General features: G+C 46.9%; 2 protein-coding genes and 1 pseudogene across 8 annotated transcripts in view; 1 reads left to right on the forward strand and 2 right to left on the reverse strand.

The window, feature by feature from the left end:
- The window catches only part of CNPY2 (canopy FGF signaling regulator 2), a 19,298-nt gene extending 4,184 nt beyond the window's left edge, over nucleotides 1-15,114 (reverse strand). Inside the window, exons 1-2 of the transcript XR_001364137.1 lie at nucleotides 15,110-15,114; nucleotides 4,668-4,672 (exon numbers count right to left, since the gene is read on the reverse strand). The gene's annotated coding sequence lies outside the window, so the exon portion shown is untranslated. The remainder of the gene's footprint in view (nucleotides 1-4,667; nucleotides 4,673-15,109) is intronic.
- Nucleotides 386-15,220, reverse strand: PAN2 (PAN2 poly(A) specific ribonuclease subunit). 6 transcript variants are annotated; one of them, XM_005876747.2, is made up of 26 exons: nucleotides 14,980-15,220; nucleotides 13,967-14,352; nucleotides 10,515-10,684; nucleotides 10,282-10,402; nucleotides 10,040-10,117; nucleotides 9,436-9,703; nucleotides 8,677-9,019; nucleotides 8,377-8,473; nucleotides 7,421-7,540; nucleotides 7,108-7,227; nucleotides 6,486-6,614; nucleotides 6,161-6,360; nucleotides 5,904-6,049; nucleotides 5,668-5,774; nucleotides 5,361-5,459; nucleotides 5,143-5,216; nucleotides 4,889-5,036; nucleotides 4,450-4,593; nucleotides 4,255-4,314; nucleotides 3,944-4,034; nucleotides 2,723-2,880; nucleotides 2,479-2,622; nucleotides 2,169-2,348; nucleotides 1,948-2,041; nucleotides 1,451-1,648; nucleotides 386-1,121 (listed from the first exon to the last, which is right to left on the reverse strand). In XM_005876747.2, exons 2-26 carry the CDS (start codon nucleotides 14,246-14,248, stop codon nucleotides 1,087-1,089), a joined length of 3,606 nt encoding a protein of 1,201 aa, XP_005876809.1. In that variant the 5' UTR covers nucleotides 14,249-14,352; nucleotides 14,980-15,220; the 3' UTR covers nucleotides 386-1,086. The 6 variants fall into 6 exon arrangements, with proteins under 6 accessions (XP_005876809.1, XP_005876810.1, XP_005876811.1 ...); XM_005876748.2 differs by having other exon boundaries at nucleotides 432-1,121; nucleotides 5,916-6,052; nucleotides 14,980-15,218; XM_005876749.2 differs by having other exon boundaries at nucleotides 435-1,121; nucleotides 5,916-6,049; nucleotides 14,980-15,103.
- Nucleotides 15,221-17,886: 2,666 nt separating this feature from the next.
- LOC102240662 overlaps nucleotides 17,887-18,401 on the forward strand; it is a 3,166-nt pseudogene continuing 2,651 nt past the window's right edge. Inside the window, exon 1 of the transcript XR_001364134.1 lies at nucleotides 17,887-18,401. This exon is cut by the window's right edge and continues 1 nt beyond it. The product of XR_001364134.1 is annotated as an elongation factor 1-alpha 1 pseudogene (transcript).

An 18,401-nucleotide genomic window follows, 5' to 3' on the forward strand; every position in this document is an offset into this window, starting at 1 on the left:
GAAGCCCGATTTACATATATTACTTTTGTAATACTTTCAACAATAAGAATAAAAAGCTCGTTTCAATGCTCTGGAAACTACATCTCCCAGGGAGCACCGCAGCACCACGCAGACCCTGTTAGTAGCCACAGGTTGTAAGGTGTCCTGGGACCTGTAGTTTGTCAGCTTCTCCACTCCCCTTCCACCGTTACCTGGTAATTCCGACTCTACGTCTTAAAAGAAACCGACCTGAGGCAGCCACAGCAGTGACCTAACACTGTCCAGGTCAGACATTATTTATACTCCTCCAATATCCTTAACTTTGGACTCCACAGAGCTTTACCTTTAATTCTAAGTGGGAATTTAAAGGCCTTAGATTTCCCCATTTATAATAGACAACACAGAGAAAGGAGAGGAAGGCCAAAGAGAACCCCACACTCGCAGGTCTCCAATGAGATAGATGACAGTCAATAATATTTTTGTTTTTATTTTATAAAACATGCAGTTTAAAACAAAACTTTAAAAAATAACAAGAAAACGAAACTTGTAACAGGAAAGTGGAGTGGATGGAAGACAGATGCTTCTCAGCTGTCGGCAGGAAGGAGCCAGCAGCCAAGCTTCGTCTTGGACTCAAAGGCCCTTTTGGCAATGATGGTGTTGGCAACACTGGTTTGCTAGGGCCACCAAGACTCTGTATGCTGGCTTCCTGGCATTCTTCAAGCAGTCACAGGCTTGAGCTTGAGCTAAGTCTTGAACTACTGTTGTTGTATCTGGTTATTCTCCAGTACCTAGCCAACTAGGAACTGAAAGTTTTGGTTCCAGGATCTTCTTTGCCTGGATATTAATCACCCAGGATATTTATTAAGAATACCAATTACTTTTCATCTAGACTCTGTTTTTTGCAAAGGATGTAAAAGGAATCTGGCTGCTAGACCCTTTGCAACAATTCTGTTGCATTCCAGTTCTATTAATAGCACCACCTGTAAACCCTGAGCAGGTTCAATTCTGGAAGTAGACAGGGTATAGCCAACTTAGGAAGCTATCTCCCAGTTCTGAGGCCGCAGAACACTGAAGGGAGAGGCAGAAGCTGGTTGGGAGAGGATGAGGTCAGAGTGCCAGCACTGAAGAAAAAACAGCTGCATCTGTCAGAGATAAAACCAAGAACATTGACTCTTAAGGTGAGTGAAGAAAAAGTACCTTGGATTCTTCTTAGGAAGGAAAAATGCAAGAGGAAAGAGGGCTTGGACCTGCCCCAAACATTTAGAACTGGCCAAGAGGAGAGTCTCAGCAACAAAAGCTATTTCACTGATGGTTGGATTAAATGCTTTGTACAGTTAAGTGCTTTGCAAGTATATAAGGTAGGGATGGTACTGTTGTTAACATCATCATTATTATTATGGTGGGTATAACTGTCACATATGCAATCAAAACCCACCCAGTTCAGTTTCCCTTGTCCCATCCCAGGCCTTACTCTTGGGACTTGTCTGGCCCTCAGGCTCAGGCACCTTCCAGTCCATCTTTCGGCCCTTCTCATAGAGGCCCTTGAGCACTTTGTGGAAGGACTCGGGCTCAGTGCCATTTTTGCTTAGCTCCAGATACTTTTGGTAAAGCTGAAGGGCTGTGCGCGCATCTTCAATACTGTCATGGGTCTCCCCTTGAATCTTCAGGTCTGGGGGGGTTAGAGGTGGAATAGTTTGAGACCTAGCAAAGGAAGATAAGAACATGTCCCCTACTCACATCCCCAACTCCCAATAAGCAATAAAAAACCAATAAGCAATAAAAAACCTACTGCCTTTAAGGGAAGAGGCCAAACACCAACTCTGGTGTACAGAAGGGATATTGAAGCTAATTAAGTCCTTCAATAACTTCACCACTAACTCGGGGTCCTTTTTCCTCCCTTTGGCCCCTCCAACACTTTTTCCTGCTCTTAATGAGCTCCACAAGGATCTTCAAGGCAGAGCAACTCACCCAGAAAGTACCAAGCAAGGAATCGCAGGGAAATCATTCGTTTTCGGGGCATGTGGAACAGATAGACAGTGTCAAGGACTTGGTCCTTGGGCACCTGGCAGGAATAAAAGAATGGAAGGCTAAAGATAAGGGATCCCATATTTTCCCATTCCCCAAAGGCACAATGTATACCCTGAGTGGCCCACATGCAAAGAAGACTCTTAAAATAGCCCTGCCCGAACCATGAGATTGATGACCCGGAAGTCCTTCTGCAGACCATGACCCACAAACTTGACTCCAATGTCTATGAGAAAACGAAGCTTTAAGTAGGTAGACTTGAGAGTTGTGAGGTGCTTAGAGGAAATCTTGGCATCGAGATCTCCTGGCTTTATTCCTGAGTATTGAGTTAAGTAATCCACGACCTAGGGATAGAAAAAAAGACAAGTCTCTCAGGAAGTGAGGTACAATCTCCCCCTACCACTCTTCCCTGGGTTCCAGAGCACTCTACATAAGCACAGGGTCTGTGCCACCAGCACTTCCATATTCTAATACCTGCTCCTGGGTAGAGATGTAGTCATCAATGAAAGGGATACCCTCATTGGGTCCCTGGCCCCGAACACAGGTAATCCTAGCTACTGACATCTGACTTGGTTTGATGGTAGACTTGGTACCATCACTGCGCAACTCTGCTTCCTCCTGCATAAGAAGAGTTAATAAGGAAATCAGAGAAATACTTATGATTCTTAGTATCCCCAGGTTTCTGTTCTAACATTCTACACTTTTTGGTCTTGGTTACCTCATTAAGGGTGACAAATTCAGCATCCAGGCCCACCAGGTCCCCAACCTGTGGCATCTCATTCAGCATCAGCGGAATAAAGGTAGTATGTGTTTTCCGCTGCTTCCGTGCTAGTGAGGCTTCAGCCATCAGGACACTTGCCTCAATAGGGTTCTTGACTGAAAGGGAGAATCCAGAAGACACATTGCTGGGGGCAGGGAAGTGACCAGGGGAGGGAAGCCCAAGGTAGCTGACCAGAGACCAGGTCTACACTGTGATCCCTCAATAATTAAAGCATATGAGTAAAAAGATCATATCTGATGAACAAAGCAGGTAGATGGAACAGGTAAATGAGAAATGTGATAAGGCCCTGGCTGGTGTTTCTCAGTGGTTAGAGCATCAGCACATACCTGGGTTGCAGGTTCGATTCCCAGCCCTGGTTGGGGCGTGTGTGGGAGGCAATCAATCGATGTGTCTCTCTCACATCAATGTTTCTCTCTTTCCCCATCCTTCCTTCCTTTCCACTCTCTCAAAAGTCATGAGAAAAAATATCCTTGGGTGAGGATTAACAACAACAAAGAAATGTGATAATGGAAAAAAAAAAGTCAACAGAAAGGAAAGAATAAGATTTTCATTTTGGACTTTAGCTTAGAAAAATCTACAAAAATGAAGTTACAGTTTAAAGGCACCAAAAAGGGACTTAATAAGGAGTTCATTTCCAAAAGAGATCTTCACTTGAGGATAAGAATGATTAGACTCAAAATCATAACCTTAGCTACTTGATGAGACTTTTCCCCAACACCTCCTTCCCACTATACCTTCAGGATCTTCACCTTCTAAATTTAAGGCCTTATGAGTAGGACTCCCTGGAAATATTAACACTGGCTGCAGATCTTAAATTTTTTTTAAAGCATGCCTCTTTTTTATTGATAGATTTTTTTTTTAGAGAAAGGGGGAGAGAGGGAAGCGGAGAGAGAGAGAGAGAGAGAGAGAGAGAGAGAGAGAGAGAGAGAGGAGAAAGAGAAAGAGAGACATTAATTTGTTGTCCCACTTATTTATGCATTCATTGGTTGCTTCTTGACTAGGATAGAACCTGCAACTTTGGTGTATCAGGATGATGCTCTAATCAACTGAGCTACCCATAAGGGTACAGATCCTCATCTTATAAAGCTACTTCCCAGGTCTCTTCCTAAAGACCAATCTAAACTACCCACACCTTGGGTCTACTCTTGTACCACTTACTGTTCAGGTTGTATTTAGAATTAAGATTTCTTTTGGTGTAATAAAGGATAGCAGGCACTTTCCAATTCATGTCAAACTGCACAGCTTCATGCTATAAAAGAGAAAGCACTTAATGGCCTATATATATGTCCCTTTTCCCCAAATTAGACAGAAGATAGGACTCTGGTGCTACGTTTAGCTCTGCTAATGCTTATAATTCTTGAGAACCCATCCCTCCCTCCTAAGTTTGTCTGGCATTCTCTAGGGCACTGAGGATGAGGATGCTAGGAAAAGGGGAGATGCAAGGGGAAATGCAATGTGTTACAACTAACCTTATCAATAGGTTCAATAAGAAAGTCATTGAAGAGATACCACTGCTGGTGGGTAACACCCTATGGAGATACAGAGAAAGACTGATGCCAAAGTGATGGCTGGACCACTCTGCCTCAGACTGAAGGTAAGGACAGATCTTGGATTCCATTCTGGTCACCGCCAGGAGTATCCCTGCACTGTATTATGTCACTCACCTCCTTGCGTTGGTGGTAGGTCTCTCCAACTTTGATGTGAGCCACCAGGCTGCCCCCTGTGCGTGAGTCCAGGATGTGTACCACAGTAGCCATCAGGTCATACACATAGACACCATGTTCCTCCTCTGCCCTGGCTGGGCCCCACTGTGAGGGGGGGTACCCAGGCTGCTAAGCTAAGTTTACGGATGGGGAAGGAAGGGGAATGGGGGTAGAGGACAAGGAGCTTGGGGTATGGAATGGGGCACCACGGTGGGTTATCTCCATCCTAGCCCATCTATGACTCCCAACAATGAACTGAGTGACTGGAGAAGCCCACAACTGCAAACACTCAGCCTTACTCCCTTTCTTTTTCCTACACTAAGTTCCACCTTCCCCCTGCCCTGCTTCTGCCCCATCCCTTTCTCCTTATTCCCCCTCCTCTTCCCAATTTTCCAACAACCTGCATCTCATCCCCATCAGTCCAATTGCAAACATCCAGTCCTTTGTTCTTGGTGAGCTTCATGCGAATAGAGAAAGGAAGCCAGACATTCTTCAACTCCTCAATGGAAGGACACCTCAGCATGCCCTCTGGACTCCCTAGTTCCTTCCTATCAGGACAGGAGAATTAGAGATTTGTTCTGAGGAGATCTAGCCAGTGACAAGAGGAGCCGCTGGGTAGTTCAATACTTTGGTCACTCCCAAGACAGTACCTACCAATCAGCCAAAGCAAGCTCCGTGTTCTTGGAGATTTCCCCACTGTGCTTCTTTATTGCCATCTTGAAGGCAACCTGAACACAAAAGGAGAAAATATCTGATTCTTCAGGAATATTAATCATATGTGGAAGTCAGTCAGAAGAGGGAGGAAATTAAAAAGTACTCCTTTAAAAACAAAACAAAACTCCTAAGACCCTGTTGCCAGCCCTGGTCCTTACATCAGCCTGCATTCTCCAGAAATCAGCTTCTTTCAAGCTGTTCACTTCACAATTGATGACAAGAATATCTGGCAGGTGGCGGATGTTGCGTGTCTGAATCTGAGAGGATGAAACAAACAAGGAATAGCAGGGAGCCGACAGGGAAAGAATCCTGGAGAGGAGCACTAAAACCTGGATCTGCATCCTCACTGGCGTTCTCCCCACTCCCTGTAGATCCCTGGATGGCAGTGCTCACCAAGCCCCAGATGAGACCATGGCTGGGTCCCCAACATGTCGGGACTCTAGTCCAGTGCAGCAGCCCACTCACCGTAGGCTGGTACTTCTCGCAGTTGTCACACCAGGCCTGAGTGTTCTGCTCCAGGCAGATGCTTCGCTTTAGCACCTGAGCAAAGTCACAGTTCTTCCCGGTTTTATCTGTAGGGAAACTGGATACTTCAATCTAGGTTCTCCCTTCTATCCACTATTAGTGTTAGTCCCCCAACACCCTCTCCTTGATGTTACAGGACACTGGGGGAGCCTTCCCAACCCAACTGTAGGGTATACCACTGTTGCTACCCTCAGGGTAGGAGAGTGTGAAGAGTAGAGTAGATGAGGCTCGCACGGTCTCACTGCCACAGCGGCAGAGGCTGCAGTTCTCCATCTCACAGCTGAACAGCTGTCCAATGACAGAGTCCCCCGATGAGCAAAAGCTGCTAAGAGTGGGGAGGGCGATATATGCACACTGAAGGAGTTATGAGACCCTGTCAGTCACAGAGGGGCCTGTCATGGTAGCTTTAACGATTCCTGTGCCAATTCCATACCTGCTTGCAGCACCTCGATAAGCCTGAGGTACTTCCAGCTCCTGCATATCCTGATGCAGCTGAGTGAGAATGAAGCGATTCCACCTCTGGATGAGCCTGGCCAGATTGCCCTTCCCTGAAGCCTCATCGGAGTCAGCCAGGATCAGACCGAGGGCTGAGGCCTCAGGAATGGTGCGGAATGCCCGAAGAAAATTACTGCCCTGAAATCCAAGAAGGGTGTTGCTGGAAAGAGGTTATTTTTTCTTGTGGCCATTTGCACAAAGATATCTCTGCCTATTATCCACCTCCCTCCCTCTTGTATCATCCCAGGTCTCCAGGCACTGACCTGACAAGGGTCACCTCGGGAGAGGTCCAACATGTGGAAGAGGAAGCCCAGCTCACATGCCAGGCAGAACTCCTTCTGGCAAAGGTGGTTCTGGATTAGGCAGCGAACGGGCTCCAGGAAATAGAGCACCTGGAGGGAAGAACAGGAGAAATGACACAGGCAACTGCTACGAGGAGGAAGAGATTGGAAGGGTAAGTAAGCTGGTGGAAATCCAAAGCAGGAGTCCACTGAAGAAGTGGAGCTCACAGAAGAGTGTGTGGGGTAAAAAAGAATGGTAGAGCCCTAGCTGGTCTGGCTCAGTGGATAGAGCGTCGGCCTGTGGACTGAGAGGTCTCAGGTTCGATTCCGGTCAAGGGCACATGCTTGGGTTGTGGGCTCAATTCCTAATAGGGGGCATGCAATAGGCAGCTGATCAGTGAATATCTCTCATCATTGATGTTTCTCTCTTTCCCTCTCCCTTCCTCTCTGAAATCAATACAAATATATTTAAAAAAAGAAAGAAAGAATGATAGAGGGGATCATCTTAAAGTGGGCCTGGTTGGGGGACATAGAAAAAGAGTTGTGGGGCCACAGAGAAGAAAGGCAGCAAGCATGTTCAAGTCACAAGAATGTCCATCCTTACCTGGATCATGCAGTTACAGTAGGCATTGGGGATATGGGGCTCTAATCCAGCAAACAGGGTCTTATTGTAGTGTTTGAAGTCAAAGTCCTCCAGCCCTAGCTTGGAGTATTTGATGGTTACCTGAGGCAGAAACAGTCTAAGCAAGATGAAGATATCCTCAAAGTCCCCTAGCCATAGCCTTCCCCCAAACCTCCCTCCTGAGTCCAGCACGGTAGGAAGAGCTTCCCGACTGAGTCCTTCAGTCTTTTCTCACATGACCCCTTCCCCTGGGAACCTTGCCCTACATCCCAGAGGGATTGGTATTTCCCAGCACCTTGCGGTATTTCTTAGAGACCATGTGGAGATGTGGCTCCTCTTCCCGCCCTATTGGTGATTCAGTGACCTTGCTGAAGCTGTCAAATTCACTGTCGGACTCCTTGAGTCGGTAAGGAATCTAGAATTTTTAAAAAGAGGTAACCTTGTTGGATGTCTTAAGCATCTTTGTTCCCACAACACTGAAACAGTCACCAACTCCTCAACCTAACCTCATAGGGTTTTCACTATTCACTGCTTCTTTTTATTCCCACTACCTACTCATCACTGCTGGACAACTGGGGTGGCTTCCACACGGGCTCCCCACATTCACTCTGTCCAGCATACTGCTACCACACTAACCCTTCCAGAATGCCCCTGTTAATGTATCACTTCTTCCATTATACACTGGATTTCAAGGCCTCACAACCAACCTCAATCTTTCACTGTTTCCTGGTATAATAGTTGCTCCTGCCAGACTGGTTGGTATAGTCCCCACTGGGTACCCATTTTGCAATTATGTCTCTTGAGACCTTACTAACACTGATCTCTCATCTTTAATAAGCTCTGCTTTTATTATCTACTTACCCATCTCTCACCTCTCCAGCTCAATATTTAGCTCTTTCAATATGCCTGCCCTGACCACTCTGGCCCAGAGTAAAATTTTCCCTCCAAACAGCTCTGTCGATGAATGCTTATAACATTCCTCTAGCACTTAACAACAGAACATACAAATTTTTGTTATGAATAGGTCTTATTTTCTCCAACTAAATACAAACTTCTTAAGAGCAAGGACTCTATCTTCTATGTCTCTGAATCCTCCCTCACACCTAGCATAGTAGCTTCAATTTAGTAGGCTTCAAAAAAACCTTTATTGACTGAAAACAAAAACTACTGAGGACTAGTAAAGGAAAAAGACAGGAGAAATGCCAGTGAGCTGGGGGTGGTGAGGGCTGGCCTTCTCCCTTCTAAACATACCTGATTGCGCAGCCTGGTGCGGGGGTTGGGTGCATAGCCAATGAAGCCCACCTTCTTCATGGTGCGCAGAATCTCTGCATCCACAGGAGGTGCTCTCCTGTAATGTAGTATTATAGTTCTAAGGCTTAAAGGTTGTTGTGTCTACCCATCTAATCCCCAACCCCAAGGGGCCAGATATAAAGAAGACACTGAAGGTAAACAAAAATCAGAAAAGAAGTAGAATAATAATAGGGCTTGCAGAGAATTCCTGTATCTCAGCCCTTTCCCCACCCTACTTTTGGTCCAAATGTGAGGTACAACCTGGGAGCCGGAGCAGAGTTGGCAGCAGGCCAATCAGAGAGAAGCGTGTCAGTGGTGAGCGGGACAGGGATGAGGGACAGAGGCAGCAGGTCCTGGCTCCAGTCCAGAGGAGGCAGTGAGTCCACAAGACAGGGCAAAGCAAATTCGGTCTCCCGGGAGTAGGGGTTGAAGGAAGGCTCAGGGGAATCAGTCCAGAGGTGTACACAGCCTTCAGAATCTCCAAAGGCCAGGGCCTGCTTGCTGGCTGACACATCAAACGTCATCAGCAGAGGCCCCACAGGATTCACATGAAAGATGTCTGCTGGGTTGGCCAGGCCTGTGGGTTCACAAAACTGGCATTGCCCTAGGAGGGAGGAGGAAGCCCACTGAGCAAGCCCTGGAAGATGAAGGGCACCGTCCTTTTATGCCCTTCCTACCCTCTTCCCCTGGTATCAAGGAAAGATGAACCCCAAATCCATGTCTAGAGCTAGAGAGAATACCATCTGATACCTTCCCACAAACCACAGGGAGGTTTGCTACACAGCAAAAGGCAGTTCTAAAGTTGTTTTGCCTGTTCCACCTTTTACCTTTTTCTGTGTTCGTCACACACAGGGGGACAACAAAGCTTTAATCTCTGACCAAACCTAAGTGAGACCAGAGACCCCACTGAAAGGTTACTTCTTTCCCCAACAAAGAGGTTCCTGGGAGTATACTCCCTCTGGAGCCTAGTTCCCCTTTGCTCATCAGTCTCTCTTACACCATCTTGCACCCCCCTCATACCCGACTGGGAGATGATAGCAAGACGAGAAGTATACGTAGGGATGAAGCGCAAGAAGGCAGGGTCCACGTGCACTTGGAGTGGTGTGATGGCGCGCATCATGCGCAGATCATACACCTTGAGGAAGCGGTCACAGGCGAGGCCGGTGAGGCGGCTGGAGAAGCCACAGCTGGCCAGCAGGTTGCCATGCACGTCAAAATCTGACAGACTCCCTGAGAAAGCATCAAACTCATGCTCCACCTTAAAAGTACGAAGGTCTCGCAGGGAAATCTGAAGAAGAGATAACTTGGTTATCTGCCAAAGATGGTCTCAGGAAGGGTACCTGCCACCTACTTAACCCTGAGAGGCTCCTGCGAAAAGAACTAAGGCTTTAGTTATGGGCATTCAAAGCACAGAAAAAGCAAAAAGAGAACTCACTCACCATTTTGCTTCTCAGGTCCCTGGTTACAACAGAAAACATCAGGCTGAAAGACTAATCTCATAGTATAGCATGGCTAGATAGGAACTTCATTCACTGCTCCCTTCCCTCAAACTATAGGCACAGCATTGAAAGAAAGGCTGGGCCCAGTCACATATCTGGTGGGAAGAAAAACAGAACTCAGCCACCTTGCCAGATGTATGGCCACAGAAGAAGAAGCGGTTTGTCTGTCTCATGATGGCGACTCCAGGTGTCTCAACAGCATACTGGGGAGGGAAGGAAAAACAGTGAGAATGATTCTTCCCACAAACCAGAAGGACAGAAAGGTAACACACGCATCTTAGGCATGTTCCCAGCTCAAGTATTACCCACCACTTCCGCCACAATAACCTCAGACTCTGTTTGGGCCTTTCCTGCCCCAGGCTTATACCTTCTGCGTCTCCTGGACAGTGTTAAGGTCAATCTCCAATATGTGGTTCTGCAGCCCACCAACAAGCAGCATGCTGCTGTCAGTCAGCAAGAGGCTTTGCATGTCCTCACTCTCGTCCAGCCTGTGAGGGACAGGAAAGGCTAAGGGGCCAGGGCCTCGAAAGCTTCAACCCTTTAGCCTTCCCATTCTATGCGGAACCCTCTTTCCCAGTCCAGAGCTGAGAAGCCACTTACAGATAATCAAATATAATGAGGCCCCCACGGGCCATATACTTGAGGTTGTTCTTGGTGAGAAAAAGGATACCATTCTCCAGGCTCTGGATCTGCCGAATTTCATCACTGCTGTTGACCTGAAATGATGAGTAGCGCTCCAAGGTTGGGCCAAAAAATGAAGTGGCATGACCCTGGAGGGGACAAAAAGGTAAGACACCCTGAGTGGAGAGGCAGGGCCATCCCAATATACATTTCAGGACCTAGACATCACTCAGCTGGTTTTCGTTCTTGCTTCCTGGCCTTTCTGGCCAGCAATGACTAAGGCATAAAGCTAGGCACCAATCTTAATGAAAGACACACTGAAAATACCGTCTCATGTTTGCTTAGTGCTTCACAAAGTGCTTCTGTTAACTCTTCCTCCTTTTATCCTCACAATGACCAGTGGTTAGAACAGTGTCAGGGACATGGGTCTGACCCTCCACTGGCCATCTGACTTTCTTATGTTCCACAGTCAAGTCTTTATCTCTTCAGCCATTAGGGAAACATGTACTGTGGGTCACAGGCTGGAACAGAGAGAATGTGAAACTCATTCCACCGTTGGCTCCTATGTCATTCACTCCTGGCTTCTCTCCTGACTCTTAGCTCATACCCTCCCTTCATGTGCTCCCCTTCTGACCACTCTTGAAACATGGCCATTCCCAGCCCACTATCTTCTCACTCACTGGTCTTCCTAGGTTATTTCATCAATTTTTAAGCTGATGAATCCTAATTTCTTTCCCTAGCCCAGACCACTGCCTCAAGCTTCAGACTTAAACATACAAGTACCTACTACACATCTCTCCTTTGATATACCATAATAACCTCAAACTCATTACTGCTTAAACACTTTTACCCCATTTCAAATCTTAACTGTACCATGATCTACCCACTAGACCAGGGGTGGGCAAACTTTTTGACTCGAGGGCCACAATGGGTTCTTAAACTGGACCGGAGGGCCGGAACAAAAGCATGGATGGAGTGTTTGTGTGAACTAATATAAATTCAAAGTAAACATCATTACATAAAAGGGTACGGTCTTTTTTTTTTTTTTTAGTTTTATTCATTTCAAATGGGCCGGATCCGGCCCGCGGGCGTAGTTTGCCCACGGCTGGTCTAGACCAAGTCACTGGTAGTCAAGTCTTGTTTTACTTCCTAAATATTTCCCAAATCTGTTCTCATGTATACATCTCTATAGTACTTCTTCATTCAGGCCTTATTGTATTTTATGTGAACTACAACAGCCTGCAAACTGATCTCAAACCGTCCTTACCGCGTCCCCCTTAAATCAAACTCTGTACTGCTACCTCGATAATATACTGAAGTTGCAAACCAGACCACATCATTCTGGATAAAACTCTTTGGTGGCCTGGTCCTGGTTGGTCTAGCTCAGTTGGTAAGAGTGTCACCCTGTACATCAGAAGGTGGGGGGTTCAATTCCCAATAGGGGCACATACTCAGTTGGGGATTGTGCAGGAGGCAACGGATTGATGTTTCTCTCACATGGATATTTCTCTCTCTCTCTCCCTCTCTCTGAGAGCAATCTTAAAAAGTCATTAAAAAACAACAACAAAAAACCCTTTGGTGGCCTGAAGGATCAAGTCCAAGCTCCTTTAAGACACAAATGGGGCCCTAGCTGGTTTGGCTCAACGGATAGAGTGTCGGCCTGTGGACTGAAGGGTCCCAGGTTCTATGCCGGTCAAGGGCATGTACCTGGGTTGCGGGCACATCCCCAGTAGGGGGCGTGCACGAGGCAGCTGAATCGATGTTTCTCTCTCATTGATGTTTCTCTCTATCCCTCTCCCTCTCCCTTCCTCTCTGTAAAAAATCAATAAAATATATAATTTTAAAAAGATACAAATGGGGCCCTGGCTAGTTTGCTCAATGGTTAGAGTGTCCACCTGTGGATCGAAGGATCACAGGTTTGACTCCGGTCAAGGGCAGTTACCTGGGTTGCAGGTTTGATCATCAGCCCCAGTTGGGAATGGAGGCAACCAATCCATGGGTCTCTCTCATTCAATGTTTCTCTCTCTCTCCCCTTCCCTCACTCTAAAAAAAAAATCAATGGAAAAAATATCCTCAGGTAAAGATTAACAACAACAATAAAAAGATACAAATGGGGTTTTCTAGGATGTTTTTCCCCCAGCTATCTTTATGGCTCCCTAAATCCCTTCTACGTGGCTTAAAATGGGCTTTCTGGCCTAAACCCAGGTCTCTACTCAAATGTGACTTTATCAGAAAGTCCTTCCCTGACAAACTATCTCAAATGGCAACACCTCCACCCTTTATTACCTTAACACCTTTATTCATTGTATTTTTCTTAAAGATACTAAGCACCACCTGATATATTATAAATTATTATGGTTGCCCTTTAAAATGCTTATTCCAAAACTAGACCCCAGAGCAAGGCCTGGCACCTGGTAGCTCAAAAAACACTGGTTGAATGAAGAAATGTCTAACTCTTCAGCCTCAGCTTCCAGTCCAGTAAACCATAATGGTTTGTAGTTCCTGCAATTACTACGCTGTGTGATATATTGGGAATTTTTGTTGATCCCATTCCTTTTGCCAAGATAGCATTTTCCTCCCTTTTTCGTCTGATTTCTACTCATGTCTTAGGACTCAGTTCAGGTGTCACTTCCTTCTGGAGGTCCTCTGACTCTCCTGTGTGCTCACTAGCACCCAGTAAATATTTTTCACACTGGCATTTAGTAGTTTATATCCTAAATTCATAATTAAGTCAAACAGTTTAGTTTCTTCTAAAGTACCACAAATTATCTGTTTATATGTATTTTTTTCCTCATTGTCTTGTAAACTCCTTGAAGGCAATGATTATGTTTTATTCAGCTTAATTCGCTGGGCCTACCATAGCAGCAGATACTGTCCACTGAAATGAATGTATTACCAAAAAACCTTCATTCTTTCTAATGAAAAAACAATTCACACCTTATGGAAGGTAAATTAGTAAACCAAGGCTAGCATGTTATTTCTTCCAAAATCTTTGGCTCCCTAGCACACTGGCAGTATGCATACACATTTTAAAAAAATCAACATTGGTAACTGCTCTCAGAGATTAAATCAGCCAGAGAAGACAGAATCATTCCATGTAAGCTATATAGAAACATGCATTAACCATTCTATAATAAAAATGGAAAAGAGAGGTTGCATTAGAGATTGGATTTGGATGGCTACAGACTAACAAGATTAATCAAAGCATGGAATGGGCAAATTGTTGTAGAAGTGGGATGCCTTCTAAAAAAGCACACCTAGGCAACTCATTTCTGGGTCCCATAGACTTCTTTGTCCACTACCTTCCTCTTGGATTAAGGGACCCAGCTAACTCTTATCATTTCAATCCTGGCTCCCTGCAAAGCAGCGAAAGCCAGATAAAGCACATCCAATGTCTCCTTTCAGCCCTCACAGAGGGGTACAGTTCTTACCCCATGGCTTCCCACCCACAGCATCTCCTCGTGCAAGTCAAAGTGGGAGACGGTGACAGGCACACCCACTTCAGCCACCACACTGTGCAATTCAGAGTAGACACCTTCCATTATGTGCACTGACTCCTGGACAGGAAGAGCCTCCAAGGCCACTCCCTCCGGGTCCAGCTCCACATTCTGCAGCAGACTTGGGTTCAGGTGGGCATCCAGGACGGGGTCCAGGGCAGAATGCATAGCTGGGGCATACTCTGCCAGTCCAGGGTCCAGACCCTCGAAGTTCATGATGATTGCAGCAGATTGGACCCGTGTCACACCCTACTTTGCCACAGCCCCTTTAGACGCCTGACCCCAACCTTCAGCAGGACAGCACCAGTGGGCATCCTGGCCTGTAAAGGGAAAGAGGTAGCTAAGTCAAGGGTAGGCTCGGGTACTTATAGTAGTGTGTTATGTGCTATCTAGAGAGGAGGAGGAGGTAGGCAGCGGATAGAGCAGGAAGGAAGCGATGGGCAGCTGGGCAGAGGTGGTAACCGTCTCCCTCTTCTCATCTAGGTCCTCTGTACTCCTCTCCCCCACTCTCCCACTCCCCCTTACGACTTAACCCAATCCTGACTTCCTTTCCACTTCCCTTCAGGCCTGCTCACTTGCCTGGTTCATGCCTGAACCATCACTGGAAGGAGCAGCAACTGCAGGGTAAGAATTAGGTAAAGGGGGCTGCGGGGCTGGGTCCCCAGAGTCAGGGCAGGGAGTGGAGGGCAGGGGGAGAACAGGAGAAGTCAGTTTCCCAGAGCCCTCTGTAATATTACCCAGGATTCTCTAGGGGGAAATAAGCAGGGCCAGTTCCCACAATGGGGGCGGGGGTAGGGTAGCGTGATGGAAAGCGCTAGCTACCCAGAATTCCCTGGGGGAACCTGAGACATCAACTACCCAGAATTCTCCCCCGGCAGCGGGGAAGAGAGGGGACAGGGCAGGGGTCAGATGTGTTGCTGGGATGCTTGCGGGGATTGGGTCATTACCAAGATTTCTCCATGGCGGATATTTTGGAGCGCGTGGAATTAAAAGGAGTAGGGGGAGAGGCAGCGCCGTCAGCTCCGCGGGAAATTCCAATTTCCCCAATTCTCCCCCGCGCCTCAGGCTCAACCGAACCTGCGACGGGAAGGAGGCGGGTCCCCCAGTCGCAGCGGCCAATCACGAAGGGCTTGGAGCCCACCTTAGCCAATCCGAAGGAGCCAGGGCCCGCCGGCTCCGCAAGCGGACGGGTGACGCATATCGGGGCAAAAACAAGACGACGGCACGCCGGTGGGGACAAATGTCGTCAGGACCCGGCCCTGTTCGTTGTGGTTAAGAAGTAACCCCTTGTCTTCGAAGCCTCCTTTGAACAAAACTGGAGAACGCCGGTTCTGAAACAGAACTTCCATGCTTCCCTATAACTTAAGAAACTATCGTCAGGGAGCCTGCTGGGTATTCCCACCAGAGCCGGGTCACCCCCTCCTCCTCCGAGCTCCTGTGAACTCCTCCACCGCCTCTGACCCTGTTGCCCCCGAAACTCGCCGGCATTTCCTGTCCTTTCCAGATGTGGGAGAGAAAAAGGAAGCAGGAGCCTCGCTCCTGACAGGCCGAGTAGCTGAGATTCCGAAGGCGTCCGTCCGAAACTCCGTCTGTGTTCCGACCCTCCCAGGGAGCGGGACCCTCAGCTAGCAAATTCCCCGTTTCTTGGACGGACATTATCCCTCAGCGGGGCGTGAGCACAAGCAAATTGAGACATTTGCCTTCCCCAAACTCTTTTTTTTTTTTAAATGTCTTAATTGATTTTTTTTAGAGAGAGAGAAAGGGAAAAGGAGATAGAAACATCCATGAGAAAGAACATCAACCCGCTGCCTCCTGCAGGGATCCAGCCGGCAGCCAGGCATGTGCCCTGACAATCATACCGGCAATCTCTAGTGTATGGGACGATGCTCACCCACTGAGCCACACGGGCTGGGCATCCCCCCCCTCGCCCCCCCCCATTCCCCAGGCATGTTTATTAAAGCTGGAGACATTGAAACAAGGACCGGCCTAGGATAGAAAGAGCAACAGGAGGGAGCCCAAGTGGGCTGTTTGGGCTCTAAAAACGTTATGGGAAAGAAGCGAGCAAACACGGTGCTGCTGTCAGCTCCCTGGACAGTCAGTGGAAAGGGGCCAAGGCGATGGGTTCAGGGAGTTAGACCACTAGCCTCGGAAGAGCTGCGCCCTGGTTGTAGGTCTGGTGGAGACGCTTAGGGTTTAAGAGAAAGAATTCACTGGAAGAGGAGACTGGAAGGAACCACCCCCCCCCCCCCCCCCCCCCCCAAAAAAAAAAAAAAAAAAAAAAATATCAACAGTTCTTCCAAGGGATTCTTGGGGCCTTACTCTGAGGTTTAACTGCTTTGAAATGGATCCAGGCTGTGCGATGTCTCCAAGGCACATTAGCTCAATTTTTATTTATAGGCTGTCCCCAAAAAATGTATACACACATTTTGAATAAAGACAGTGTTTATTAAAATACATTTCTTTTTTTCTTTTCTTTTTTAAAAAAATATATTTCTTTATTGATTTGGTGTCCCCCAAAAATGTATACACACATTTTGAATAAAGGCAGTGTTTATTAAAATACATTTCTTTTTTTTTTTTTTTTTTTTGTTTTCAGAGAAGGGAGAGGGGGAGAGAGAGAGAAACATCAATGATAAGAGAGTCACTGATTGGTTGCCTTTTGCTCACCCCACACGGTATGGAGCCTGAGCATGTGCCCCGACCGGAGTCGAACTGTGACCTCCTGGTTCATAGGTTGATGGCTTAAAATACATTTCATTTACAAATTGAGCTATCGGCTGTTAAAGTGTGTGTACATTTTTTGGGACACCCTACATATGTGTATACATAAATATATATTAATCCTTACCCAAGGGTATGCTTTTATTTTAAAGAGAGAGGATGGGAGTGAGAGAGAAACATTGATGTGAGAGAGAAACATCAATTTGTTGCCTCTTATATTCACCCCAACTGGGATCAAACCTGCAACCTTTTGGTGCACATGTTGACACTCCAACCAACTGAGCCACCTGGCCAGGGCTAGCTCAGTTTTTGTTTGCTTGCTTATGTTTTTATTTATTTTAGAGAGAGGAGGGGAGAGATAGAAACATTAATGAGAGAGAATCATTGATCGGCTGCCTCCTGTATCTCCCCTACCAGGGATCGAGCCTGAAACCGGGGCATGTGCCCTGACTGGGATTTGAACTGTGACCTCCTGGTTCATGAGTTGATGCTCAACCACTGAGGGCAGGGCCTAACTCAATTTTTAAAGGCTACATAGAGGGCCTCTTTGGTGGAAGGAATTCCTCACAGAGAATAGTTTTAAAACATTTCTCTCCCTCACTCTGGCTGGTGTGTTCAGTGATTAGAACATTGGCTTGAGCACCCACCAAAGGGTCTTAGGTTCGATTCCCGGTCAAGGGTACCTGGGTTGCAGGTTCGATTGGGGCACCTACAGGAGATGTCTCTCTCACATCGATGTTACTCTCTCTTTCTCTCTCTCTCTTTTCCTCTCTCCCTCCCTCCCTTCCTTCTACTTTCTCTGAAAAATCATTGGAAAAAATATCCTTGGGTGAGGATTAACAACAATAACAAAAACAAACAAGCCCTAGCTGTTTTTGCTCAGTGGATAGAGTGTCCGCCCACGGACTGAAGGGTTCCAGGTTCGATTCTGGCCAAGGGCACGTACCTAGGTTGCAGACTCAATCCTTGGCCCTGGTAGGGGCACAGGCAGGAGGCAACCAATTGATGTGTCTCTCTCACATCGATGTTTCTCTCTCTGTCTCTCCCCCTCCCTTCCACTCTCTTTAAAAATAAATGGATCTTTTTTCCCAACAGGTTTGCCGCCAGAACACAGGTGACATGAAAACAATCATTGACTCAAACCCAAGATGGGAAAGGAAAAGATTCACATCAACATCATCGTCATTGGACATGGAGATTCCGGCAAGTCTACCACGACTGGCCATCTGATGTACAAATGTGGTGGGATCGACAAAAGAACCATCAAGAAATATGAGAAGGAGGCTGCCCAGATCGGGAAGGGCTCCTTCAAGTATGCCTGGGTCTTGGATAAACTGAAAGCTGAATGTGAGTCAGGTATCACCATTGATATTTCCCTGTGGAAATTCAAGACCAGCAAGTATTATGACCATCATTGATGCCCCAGGGCACAGAGACCTCATAAAAAAACATGATTACAGGCACATCTCAGGCTGCCTGTGCTGTCCTGATTGTTGCTGCTGGTGTTGGTGAATTTGAAGCAGGCATCTCCAAGAATGGGCAGACCCGTGAGCATGCCCTTCTGGCCTACACACTGGGTGTGAAACAGCTGATTGCTGGTGTTAACAAAATGGATTCCACTGAGCCACCCTACAGCCAGAAAAGATAC

Source organism: Myotis brandtii, unplaced genomic scaffold (assembly GCF_000412655.1).
Source record: "Myotis brandtii unplaced genomic scaffold, ASM41265v1 scaffold496, whole genome shotgun sequence".
Lineage (NCBI taxonomy): Eukaryota > Metazoa > Chordata > Mammalia > Chiroptera > Vespertilionidae > Myotis > Myotis brandtii.